General features: G+C 38.2%; 1 protein-coding gene across 5 annotated transcripts in view; it reads right to left on the bottom strand.

Moving 5' to 3' along the window:
- The window catches only part of DOCK1 (dedicator of cytokinesis 1), a 314587-nt gene that overhangs the window by 223093 nt on the left and 78220 nt on the right, over positions 1 to 13274 (bottom strand). For all 5 annotated transcript variants that reach the window (XM_087764572.1, XM_087764573.1, XM_087764574.1 and 2 more), the window contains exons 24-25: positions 8852 to 8922; positions 7164 to 7270 (exon numbers count right to left, since the gene is read on the bottom strand). In XM_087764572.1, the coding sequence (XP_087620698.1) occupies positions 7164 to 7270; positions 8852 to 8922 (178 nt within the window). The remainder of the gene's footprint in view (positions 1 to 7163; positions 7271 to 8851; positions 8923 to 13274) is intronic.

The following is a 13274-nucleotide window of genomic DNA, read 5'->3' as shown; positions in this document are numbered from 1 at the left end:
CTCCTATCCCAAAAAACCATTCCCTTCCTTGCTCTAGTACTCAGACTGTTCTTACATGACAGGAATCCCCAGATAGATGCAGGTCAAAATTAACTATGCATTTTCCATCTAAATTTCAAGCCCATGAATGGCCTAGTTCGGCTCAGTCTGTTTGCCCTAGAGATGCTTTGCAATTGTAGCCTTGTGCCTCCACATTTGTGAAACCTCAGTATATGTCATTACCTTAGCTTTTGACTAACTTGGAAAGAAAAGAGCAGATTAAGAAAAACAACCCCAAAACAGGGGTGTAGCACACTCCTTTCACCAAATGCAAGGGAGAGCAAGAACCCTGACGCCAAGTTGCTAAGCACTCCAGCGAAGACATATGAACAAGGCTTTGTAAAGCCTGCGAGGCGAATCAATCTTTAATAACTTACAAAGGCCCCTAATTAGAGCTTTGAAAATGTTTCGTGTCCCCGTTAAGCCCCACTAGTAGAGAACGGTCAAAGATCAATTTAATATCTGCAAGCATGCAGAAGGTGAAAATTGCAGCCATGTCACCTTTGAGTTAGATTGTCTAGAGTACGCTCTAATCAATAGGGAAGGTATTCAAGTTGAATTTCTGAGAAAGGAAAGACTAATTGATTTGTCATACTATTTCATTTGGAATTACACAACCTATACAAAAGACCGAGTTCCCTTGGGTAGACTTGACAACGCTCCTCAGTTACCACCTTACAGGCTCTCTGCCTTCCTCAACAACAACTTGTGAACGTGTGCCATTTGGTTTGTAGATGTACTTGTGTTTGTACTTGATAAAAAGATCCAGATCCTTCCCAGATTTTTAGGAACAAACAAAAAACAACCCCACAAACCACCAGCAAAAAACCAAAACAAAACAAAAACCCAAAACACCACCACAAAAACAAACACACCCCAGCGAACTGTGCAAGCACCAGCACTGTGAAATCTCTCTGAAGCTTACTTGGCCCTCTTATTACCTGTTAAAGTTTTATGCTAAAGAAGAAACACCAATATAAAGCTTACTTTGAAGTAAGCAAAAAGGAAGAAATATTGCCAATGGGAAAGATGAAAGCTATGCCTAAAACCAAAAGAGTACTTCATGACGCTCAGGACCCGACAGGTCATAACGCCCTAGTTACATACTGGAGGATTTTTTTTACATACTTTTCCTTTCTCTTGCAGTTTTTCAGGGCCTACTTGCAGGGTACCAGAAAAACTTCCCTAGCGCTGCTCGGATGCCGCCCCCCGGCACCGCAGCTCCTGCGCCGCAACGTTGCTTCCAGGAGACGCCATTTGGTAGACCGGTGCCTTTGTCCCCTTGGTTTCTAATCACACAACAGATCCCAGCTTCACTTTGAACTGAAGCAGAAGCAGCTATTGAAACAATTCCATCGTTTTAAGGTTTTCCAGATACCTCTATTAAAATACAAGAGCTAGAAGGCAACAAAGTCCAAAGATGGAACCCACCAACACACAAACACACAGAAATATCTCTATATATTTCTAAACAAATCTAGTCCTATGGCAACACGCTCTACAAGGAGATAAGATTTTAAGTGCATCCTTTGCTATAAACTATTTTGAAGAACACTGGGTTGATCAACTGTATCTTGATTACTTAGAAGTACAGAAGCGGAAAGGTTAACCTTCATCAGCCTGCCTGTCACAAACACCTCCCAGCCCTGATTAATGGGCAGCCTTGATAAATCTATAGTCTACAACATTAGTCTCCTGCTCAAAAGCCAGCTCGGAAGATAGCTCACGAGTATGATGCACAATGATCACAGACAACAATATTTCGACATCTGTTCTCTACTGCACGAGTCCAACCCACAATGATTAATGTCACAGGAATGTGCAGCGAGAATAAAATATTAATCTTTATAAAAGGATGCTCAGGAGGCATTATCAACTTATGAGCATCCAAGCAAAGACTTCAAATGAAACACTGACACAGGAACCATGCTGAAGCCAAATACACACAATAAAGTTTTGTCAATTTAGAAACATTTCATTTGGAGGGACACTGACAAATGCATTTCTTTATTTTATGGTTCATTTAGTTAATGTGGCCAAAAAAGTAACCTCGCTTCCGCTACACAGCATGGAGACAAAGCCTATAATTTTAGTCGTAATTAAACAATAAGAACTCTCATAAATGCTATATGCTGTCTACTAATATTTAATAGACTAACAATTTCCTCATGAAGAAATCACTAGATTTCCGAACTATTTAAGTATACAGCAGCTACACAGCTCCCTTGGTAATTAGCTGGAAGTCATTTGTAAAACAAAGCAACAGAGAATACGAACAACTCTATGGGACAAGACAGGAGATAAATCACTGTTTACGTAAAACCAAAATTTTGACGTTTGCAAGGAGAAGACACTTCATTTAACTACCAACCGTAAGCATTTACACGTTTAGAACTGAAAATATGCATTAGGTTATCATAAAACTGTTCCATCCTAAATTTTAAATTCATACTTGTCTTCGGACATACTCTTACGGAAGACTTTTACAACACCGAATTGTTTCAGGTGCTAATCTAAAGAAATGCCTCCTCTGTTTCGGGGTTTGAGGTGGGTGTTTTTGGATGGGAGAGGGACATGAAAGGAAGAAGAGATGCAGGGTCTATCTGAATCAAAAGGTTGCTGCTCTACATAAACAAAAAAGATTTTGTGTGCACCGTAACAGATCTATGTAAATTATTGTGGTAGGGGTAATAAGTGTTACTTATTTGTACTTGCATTTACTTCTATATGATCATATATAGTTATTTTTATATAAATTATTATATATTCATATTCATCTTATGTTTAAAGATACATACATAAAATATTATGTATGTATGGCATATGTAAGAACATATTGATATACTTATGTCCTCACTGAGCAAGATGTATACATATTTGTCTAAACGAGTACATTTAAGGCTCTGTTCAAGTCTCAAAATCAAGTGACTTGCTGAATCAGGATGTTAATCACTGACAATTTAAAATGCTTTACTGCATGCAAGAAGCTGCACCCCAGTTAGCACAGATGAACGCTGGGGCGTTGACAGACCCTACAGAAGCATCCAGCCCCTACGCAAAGGACTCCTGCCCAATAATCATCTTCTCTACAAAAATCAGGGAGTGGGACAGAGTCAAATGAACTCTTCCAAAGCACAGACCACCAATCTCCCTGTTCACAACCACCCTTTATCCTGCTGATATCGCTGCCTGGGCAATATACACACACAAAAATGAGATAAATCATCTATAGAGAGTACGGGAAAACACGGCGGTCTAGCACTTGGAAAAACTCTTAGATCATCCCTGTGATTTAGCCCTTGGAAACAGTTGTGCTAAGCACTGTGGAGAACTTCTGCAGCAGCCAGGACCAAACAACCTCTTCAGTGCCCTCCCAGGAAGCGTTTCCTCGCATAAGAAAGGGAGCAAAGACAAAATCTGTGTGTAACACAGGCCTATGGTGTGAACAGAAAAAGAGCAATCGAGCGTCATCACGTTTGGGATTATTTCCCGTGCTCAAGAAAAACAAGATGCAACCTTACGCTTCTCCAGAAGAAAATTCACATCTATTTTGCCAAAGCCATAATAGACTTTTGACACAAACGTGGAGGGGATAAACAGCAGATCATCTAAGATGTGCAAAGCAGGCCTTGAACCCGATGAATATAACCCCTGAAAAGGGGCAGGAACAGCTGTCTATGTTAGCAGGGAATCAACAGGAAAATCTTTTCTTCTTAGTGATATTTGAATATTTGTTGTTTCACGGACAGAAACTAGAATCATGAAGATCTGATACAGATTTAGTCTATACAGAGAGATGATTTCTACTTGTTGGCCTCTGTAAATAACCACAAGCTTGGAAAAATACGCTCCTTGAAGTCACCTAGCTACAATTCTCACATCAAATAAATATATACAAATGCGCACACACACACACTCTGCTTACCATTGCTTTGACTGACTTGCTACATACTGATTTTTCTTTTTCCCTTTGGTACTAGGGCTCAATTATGAGCCACTGTTAGGGCATAAACACCAAAACCTAAGGAATCTACAGGGTTTTCCAGCCAGGGCTGAAGAAAGCTTACTAAAAATAAGTACAACTTCTGCAAAGGAGAAAAATTACCTTGAATTTCAGAAGGAAACATATAAATGGCACGCAACATAATCAGAAAAGAAGTGAACAATTTTTAAAACTGTATTTTACATCCTTTTTTAAAGACATACAAACCACACCACCATAGCACATTCTCATCCAAGGTCTCAAACTCTTCAGATTTTGTAAAGACCACGGAACCATCCATCACTAACGTGGTTCTTCAAGCACAATGCTTTAGCAAACTATTTCACACACCCACCCCTCTCACCCCAAAATCCTTCAAGCTTCACAAATTCATGTATTTTGAATTTTAATTCCTCTGGAGACACAAAAAAATCTTCCTTAACCTCTCAAAGCACAGAATTAGAGCATTTTTCTCCAACAGAAACACACTGATGAAACGCTGTTTGATTTTCTGTACGTTCTACAGCTTTCCATCAATTCCACAATCCTGTACTGCATATTGCTTTTAGAAAAGAAAATCTCATTTCTGCAATATGATACAGGATTAGTTGCATACTTATATGAAAGTATTGCCTATCAGTTAAAAATTATTGAATCAATGAGGAGGAGGAGAGGCAGTCGAACTATGTTTTAGGAGTAAGAACTCAAACCCACAGAGCAAGGGAAAAAAGAAAAAAAAAAATCTAAATTGAAGCGGTCCAGCACAGCTGAGCCGCGGCGGGGTGAAACGAGCGTCCCGTGCGGGCAGACTGTGCCACCCGCCCAGCTGGGCAGCACTAGCACCGTACGTGCCTTGAATCTCCACTGCGACTCAACCGAAGCACGTTCGATTTAAGACATTCTTAACAGCCAGCGACATGAAAACCCCTGCTTAGGAGCCTCCTGATAAGATCCAAAAGCCATTAAGTAGTAGTGTTCTGTCAACAAAACTGGACTGAGTTCAGATTAATGACCCTGCTATTAAAACCGATACATTTAAATTTCTCAGGAGCTCTACAAGAGAATAATGTTGGACTATACGTTCGCTGCAACCCAAACGGCTGAGTTTGAGAGTTTGGCTTAAAAAACAAAGCAGCCACGCACAATTTCTCCTTCCACCTCTGAAAATGGAATTGGTTGAATAAGGGAAGTCAAAGATCAATATAGTAAATACAGGATGTGCCCCTATAGCCTTCCTTAGGAGTGCCTTTTATAGTTATAACTTCTTGTTTTATCGGAGTTAACTCAATCTCCTCCTATCCAAGACAGTCAAGTGTAATACCTTACATTACTGACTTCTGCCCCAAAGACCTTGCAACCTAAAAGCAGCCAGGAGAAGGAAAAAATCACTACACAGCCAGCGAGCTGAGAATGAATGAAGGGAGGGAGTAACATTGACGTACGTATCTGAAAGAGCAAACATTAAAATGGTCTCCAAGAGACTAGTACCATTGTACCCAAGCCCCAACGCCAGCAACTCCATCTGCATTCCTCCTTTTTATTCTTGAAAACCCTGCAATTCAGAATAAACCCATTTGATCTGGCTCATAAGGGCTGAATAATTTCAAAAGAAGATCTCAAAAGCAAACATCAAGCTGAACTGCATTTGGACTTGCTGGTGCAGTACTGGTGACATGGCTGGTAGACTCTGTTCTTCAGAGATTTATTCTTACTTCACCACCATCCATAACTGCAGGAAGTAAATTTACAGCCTGTGTTACGCCTTGTTGCTCAGGTGAGACTGAAACTCTACTGAGGGCTTCCTTATGGAAAAGCTCTATCTCTTTCTTGAAAGGTTCAGAGTCTCCAGGTTCTCTATCTTCCAGTCTTAATTCTCATTAGATTTTTTTTTTTTTTTACTCAAAGTTTAAGGTTTAAATTTGCATGTATCATGTAGACCCAATAATTTCACAGGTACTTGTTGTAAATCATAAACTTGGAGAATAACCTTACCGTAAATTCAGTCTAAATAAAAAATGCCATCAAAATGTAAAGCTCGTTCTTTGAACATCATTCTTCATTGCTACTTGTGCAAAATTAGAAAGAAAACTTCAAGTGGAAAGAAGTGGAAATAGCAACAGTACTTAATTCCCCAGTTGTCAGTACCAGATCCATGCAACACCCCACCTTCTCGCAGTGCCGCTGAACGGCAGCAGGTGCAAACGCACACAGTTTTGTGAAATTAAGGAGCATAATAGATTGCAGTATAGATTGTGTTGGCTTTACACAATCTTTACACAGTTTGCTGACTGGAAGAAAATGCAAGTTACTAGATCCAGCAAATGTTACATAGCTGTGGTTAGACGTTACCTGATCTGGTGTAAGACCTGCCAGTACAAAGCCAGTCCACCAAGAACATTTTTTTAAATTGGAACCAGAAAAGTTTGTTTTATCAGCACTTTGCATCCCGTGGTCCCAGCATTTTTGATCTGACAGAAGAATCCTTTCAAATTTCCTTTATCATTGAACCATTGCCTATTTGCTCCCTCATTAACTTCTGACAGCACATATACACTTAGTTTAGGTTAGTTTAACCTGCAGTCATCTAGAAAAAGAATAAAATGTTTCACCTCAAATGAAGAAATCTATAGGACAAGTGCTTGAACCTACCTTTCACTGGCCCACTAATGTAAAAAGAGAAAGTAAGAAAGCATGGATGAACACCACACTCTAAAAGGTTTATACGTTGTTTTGCTTCAGCTAGGGAACAGCTTAAAGAGAGAGAATGGTGCTGCGGAAGGAAAGGACATCAAAAACTCTCATTTTCTCCATAGAACTTCACTGACCACACAAGCTGAATTAATAGTTTTTAATAAAATATATCATAGTTAAAGTTATAACACATGTCAATAACACTGGATGCTTAGTGCTCTTTTAAATTAAGAATTACAAGTTTTTGCTTTCACTTCTTTATGATCTATAACCTGCAGTAAGTGTCAATTAGCATTTCCTCACATTTTAAATCTTCTTGTCCTTCTAATGGAACAACCTTAATCGCTTACAACCTCCGCCGCGTTCGGCAGCAAGGACAAACCTTGCACTAGCAGAGGTCTGGAGACAATGAATACCGCGGAAGTTTAACGGTTGCAAAGGCCCTGCTTACCGTGCTGCGTGAAGAGGTCACTGTGAACTATCTCTATCAGGCAGTACAGCTTCTGGATTGTGAGCCGGCTCACGGGAACGTTTAGGATGAATTCAGTAAAGAGTTTGCTACATACAAAGGGACAAGTAAAAATATATTAATCTCTCTCCAAAATACGTAGAAAACATCCAATAGCACAGAACAAGATAAACAACTACCTACTTTTGGACAAGCAAACTATTTTTCCCAACATAAAAGAGTTCGACAGGAATTTCAGAGAATTGTCTTTAAAACATCTGCTTAGTTTTTTGCGTCTTCTCTTTTGCCCTCTCCCTTTTATCTCAGTTTTACCCGCTTTTCCTATGTTTCATTTAAGGTTTTAGATTTCAGATTTCAGTTGTCTGTGCTATTGCCTCTTTACTTCAATCATCACATACCATTAGTAGAATAATACATGATCACATAAGCCAAAAATAAAAAAAAAAGTGATAATTCATGTTACAAGCTTTCACCACCACCAAAAGAACCCCCAAGCCCAGAAACACACACATTTTAGGATGATAAGGTACCATCACACTCATCAGCTGAGCTCCCACATAATACAGATTTTTAAAAGATTTTTCAATAATTTTGCACCACTTCCTAAAATCTTGGGTTTTTTTGGTTTTCCTATTAAACCTTCACTTCTAAGTATTATTCAATCTCAATTTAAACACTCTAAGTGAAAGAAAAACTGTAGTGTTTGGGGTAAAACAGGCCAAATCTGGGTATTTTTCATTTGGTGTATTTTCCCTGTACTTTTGCTATGACACATCAAAACTATGATTTAGTCCAGAAACTCTCCCAAGATGTACTCCCAAGGCCCATAGGAAGCGTAAGTGTACATGTAAAAAAACTTCACAGTACAGGCAAGCAGAAGCTAAATGCCAGGTTCCTCAGGCCACTGGAATGTTAAACTACGATTATACTTATCTATTTTATTTCTACTTTATCTTTCTTTTCCTTATTTTGACACACCAGAACATAGAAATGAAAAGAGACAATATATAGAAGGGCTTGCGCAATCAAATTAGATAAAAAAGGGTTGGTTTTTTTTTTCCCCAACTTAAATGCCTTGTAATAGCACTGTGAAAGATAAACTGCTTTTCTTCTCTTTAAGTTAAAAGTTTTACTGAAATCTCAGTTTTGATTTGGTTTCTCTATTGGTTTTTGTTCTAAAGCATCTTCCTATTACCCTTTCTATTTACTAACAACATTCCTGTGTTTATGAGCTACTGAAATGTCGATCCAGCAATAAGGTTCACTGAACAAAACCAGAGTTGTTACTTACAATAAATTTATACTTGAAAGAGGGAAGCACAAGTATAGAGCTTAAGAGTTTTGACATCACTTGCCTGATTGATAATTCCTGCTGTCTCATTACAGGATTGTACTCAACAAGACTGCAAAATTTGCCACGACATTTGTCAAACCTTAATGACATATATGTTGCTTTAAAAGCAGGCTATTTGTGTAGCCCTAAAAATATTTGCAAGGGAAAAAAGAAAGTAATAAAACCAAAGTGATAAAACATCTCAGGTGAACACATTTCATTGCCTCTGCATATACTTTTATATATGTGTGTGTATATATATATATGTATCTGCGTGCGTGTGTAAAATAAAGATCTAGATAAAGTTCACACTATGCATTTCATTAACTCTACTCACCTAAGTTCTTTTGGATCAAATACTAATTTCACATCATTGACAATAGCTGGCAAGTATTTAAGTGCTGCCCCCTAAAAAAATAAAAACAACAAATAAACAAGATTGGAATTCCCATGTCTTTAAAGGTGATGCAAAGGCTGCCAGAAGAGAATCACACAAGAGTAGGCTGCTTGGGCTTAACTATTCTCTGTGGCTTCAGCCGAACCCCCGGGGCTCGCTCTTCGCATCTTCTTCTGGCGGTAAGCTACCTAAACTGAAACTCAACGAAAAGGAAGCTTTTAGATTTAACAGCTTTAAAAGAAGAGAGAGGCATGAAGGATTAGTAAGCTGGGAAAACTGACAACTCACACCAAACTTAGAGACTTATAAGCTCCTTCCAACGTGTTACAGAAACCTTTTGGCGTATTGGTACGCAACACGTAACTAAATTGTGTTCCTCTAATCACTTTCCCCTCATCTTCTGTAGAGCCGAAGCAGCACGTTCTCATCCTCCTCATCAGCCATGCTGCAGTTGTTTGGGTTTAACTTGCCCTCCACTACTTGAAAATTAAACAAAAATGCACAATTATCATTTTTCCCTGCAGTAAATTCTTGGTAGCCACTAATGAAACTGCAGCTCTTTCTAATTCCTCTTGAACTTGCAGTTGTCACTCCATTTCACAGTACATAATGAAAGGATTCAGAAGATACAAACAGATGTTTAATATTTTAACTATTCGTAGTACTTTCAACTAATTTTTCTTCCCATTTCTTTGTAACAATTAGTATTTATTTATTTATTTTTAGAGCAAACATTTTCTTACAGGCATCAAGAGCAGAAACCCAGCAATTAAAAATTACTGCCCAGGAATTTAATGCAATCATGCCAGAATACACCTTGGGTTAGACAATAGTAAATGGACCTCTAGTACCACCACAGATAAAAATCACTTAGTCTACACAAACAGTAATTTCAATCAGATAAAGCTGGGGTTTTTTTTTCTTCTTCATTTGCAAATGGATTTAAATGCCCTATTTCAAATAATAGATGAGAAAATGTTCTGCCTAAGAAGCCCTAAGGCAAAAGTCTTTGGTTTTAATCTTAACCTTATTAGCTCATACACATGCACCATATTTCTGAGGTTCCTCAAGTTCTGGCGTCCACTGAGCCCCAGACTAGTAAAAACCCCACAGTAATTCAAATATAAACCACAACAGCCAGACTTATTTCGCTTACCTTTGCATTTTATTGATAATATCAAATGGTTTGACTCCAGACGTATTTTTGCCTCAAAAGGGGGAATGATTCATTCCCCATAGAAGGCATTTCTGGTTGTGGGTTTCATGCTCAGCATTTGCAGTTTCCATCAACGAGAGCGCCATGTGCTCCCCATCCTTTTGAATGAGAAGGAAGACGAGCCCTTATACTTCTCTTTTTTAATCAATTCTATTCTAGTCTGAAGTCCATGATGTGACAAGTGATTATACTATACAACTCCACGGTCAGAGGAATTAAGAGACAGAAAAACTCTATTTAGCAGTAGTTGTTAGTAGTAGGAAGAGCCACAGGGAAAAGACGTGAGGAGTATCGCCTCGTAGGTACGTACATAACCACTTGTCTGTTTTCAAACAACTACGCTCTTCTGCCACAGCCCTCGTCATTCTAAATCAAAGTCCACCGTTCTTGAATGCACGAGGCCAATTGTTTGAGTACAGTCACAAGGGACATCTCGGCCCAAGTTGTTAAGCAAAAAGGGGGGGGGGGAAGAGTTTAGAATCCACTATCAATCAAATACTTCATCTTTCCAGCTAAAAATACAAGTACCATTAATGATTAATATGAACTATTTTACAGCAAAGTTCAGGTATATTATACAGTATAATTATTTTAATTAAATCATTTGCATATCTTTAGATAAGATTAGCAGAGGTATCAGCGATACAAAATATGCCTTTTCTTGAATAATGTATGAAGCAGTTATTAATTTACATATTTCTCAATAAAAATGCAGATTGGAGTGATTTTGGTTAGATGGTTTAAGAAAGCATATATCCATGTCCAAAACCATACCCAAAAGCACAAATTCAGGCAATTTTCTCTAGATTACAAAGCACTATTGGATTCTTCAGGAATTTTATAAGCTTTGCTATTCCAGCATGTACAAAAGTGGCTGGAAGCGAGCACTGAATATAGCCCTGGAAACGTCAGCCATCCTGGAGGAAAACACCAGGCTACAGCAGCTGAACAGATTTCTAGTTAAAATATTACATTGTTAAAACTTAAGCGCACACTACGCTCATCTTCAAATCAGCTCCTATATTCTTCTGCAAGGTGAATATACAAATTTCCTTTCCATTGACTATTCATTATTACAGAAATATTGCCAATACAGCGAACAAAACGTATAAGGTGAGACTGTTACAGCGTGTGTTCAATTCTGTTCTCAGATTCAGTCTAACAACTAGACCTGAGTAAATACCCAACATTTCCCACCAGTATTTGCTCAAATAAAAGACAAAGGTATATTTCCACAGCATTGATACTATTTGGTGTTTGCTAGTCATTAAAAAAAAAAAAAAAAAAAGGTTGTGATTTTTTCACCTGCTGAAGCATTCACAGAAGCAGTGGAAAAGTGGGGGGAAAGAAAAGAGTTTTGAATCCAAAAGGCACTAAGAGCCTCTGCTTCCACAGAAGGAACTCCTCAGGAGAGAAAGAAACCTGTCAAATACCCTGACGTAACCAGCGGGGGAAGTTTGCCAACGCTTGCTGACCACTTTTAAAAGAGCAAAAGCCAAAGACGTCAAGGGGTTAGATGCAAATTTCCGAGTGTTCCAGTTTTTATTCATAGTCCATTTAAACTGTCAAGCTTGATCATCAAACATTTCCACGTATGCTTAAAGGACTACTTACACGCTCAGAAATCAAGCTCATAACTGTAATTATGCAAATAGTCCCATTATGTACGCGCTTATGTGTTTTGATGGATGAGGACTCTAATGACCAGTTATAAACCGCAGCCATCGCTGTGTTTTTATTTGCTTATCACTCAAATGCATGTAGCAATAAATGTTTAGTAACACATACTAAAAAAGAGCTTGCGTTTTATATCTTGAATTAAAATTTCACACTGCGCTGGCACAATCATTAAAATTAACACTTTAATGACTTAAATGAAGTACTATCAGGTAAAACTATTTACAACATCACTTTAAAGCCTGTAGTTACAACAATTATCAGCAACTTAGCTTCTACTTTATGGACAAACCAATTAAAGTTTAATATCTTAAAATTTAAGGAAAATTGTGGAAGCGTATTTCCCCATTTCCAATCTCAACTGACTCAACTATGAGACAGACAGTATGATCAGACAAGTAGGCTCTGCAGCCCCATGATTAAATCTGTACCCGTGTAATGTAATCCAAAGGTCTACTAAAAGAACTTTTTGTTGATATTAACTCTTGTAAAAAAGCAGCTCTCGCTGTGGATTTTACTTTGTTAGAAGCTGCGGCTGAAAGTAGATCTTTTGTTAGCAGTAGCACAACTGCAATGCTGGTTATTCCCAGGATACTGAACACATAAGTGAGGAATATTAAATTCAGCAGATAAAAAAAAGCTGTTCTCATCTTTTCATATAACATCAGGAAAAAACAAATAAGCAATCTGTTTTGGTTTTTTTCCCATTGAAATAAATTAAATTAGATTACTTTCCACTCTTGATCGGCACTGGACAAAGGTTCAAATTCCTCATCTCTGCAAGAAGTACATGGCAAACTAAATCAAAACCTTAATTTCATATTGACACAGTGAAGTCTACGACACTTGAAAATTCAAAAACAGCATTAGAGAAAACACAATAATGAGAAACCTTAACACTTGGATTTTTAATCAAACAGGTTTTGCAATAATTGCCCTGTGATCACATTAGATACATATACAAAGCTAGAAACATCAGTCTCACATACGTAGACAATAATTATACATAGTTTCAAGCTGGGCTGCAATAAAAATTTTGCTGCCCAAAGGGGCTTCTCTCTTTGTGGAAAACAAGTGACAAATTATTACTATCCTTATCAAGTACAAAATCATTCATTTTAAGTACTACAAAGCACACAAATAAACTAGCAAAGGGGAAGAATAAAAAAGGAGAGAAAGCAGAAACAAGACAGTGCATCGCATGAATAACAGATATATTCTCCCTGTTACTGAGTTACACTCCCTTGCACACTCACTGTTATATTGACTCTCAGGGTATTCTTGATTTTCTTTTATTTTTCCTGGGAAGCGATGCACACGCGAGTCCAGGATCGCCACGACGTCAACAAGCTCACGTCAGCCTGCGAGCTAACTGACGGCACCTTCTGCTATTACATCTCATCCCTTACTTCTCCCTCTCCCTTACCACACACGACCATACCCACAGCTGGGCACTTACACAAATATGTG

Source organism: Nipponia nippon, unplaced genomic scaffold (assembly GCF_047370975.1).
Source record: "Nipponia nippon isolate SJK-2023a ecotype South Korea unplaced genomic scaffold, ASM4737097v1 scaffold_3, whole genome shotgun sequence".
Taxonomy (NCBI): Eukaryota; Metazoa; Chordata; class Aves; order Pelecaniformes; family Threskiornithidae; genus Nipponia; species Nipponia nippon.
This window is presented reverse-complemented; position numbering and strand designations above follow the sequence as displayed.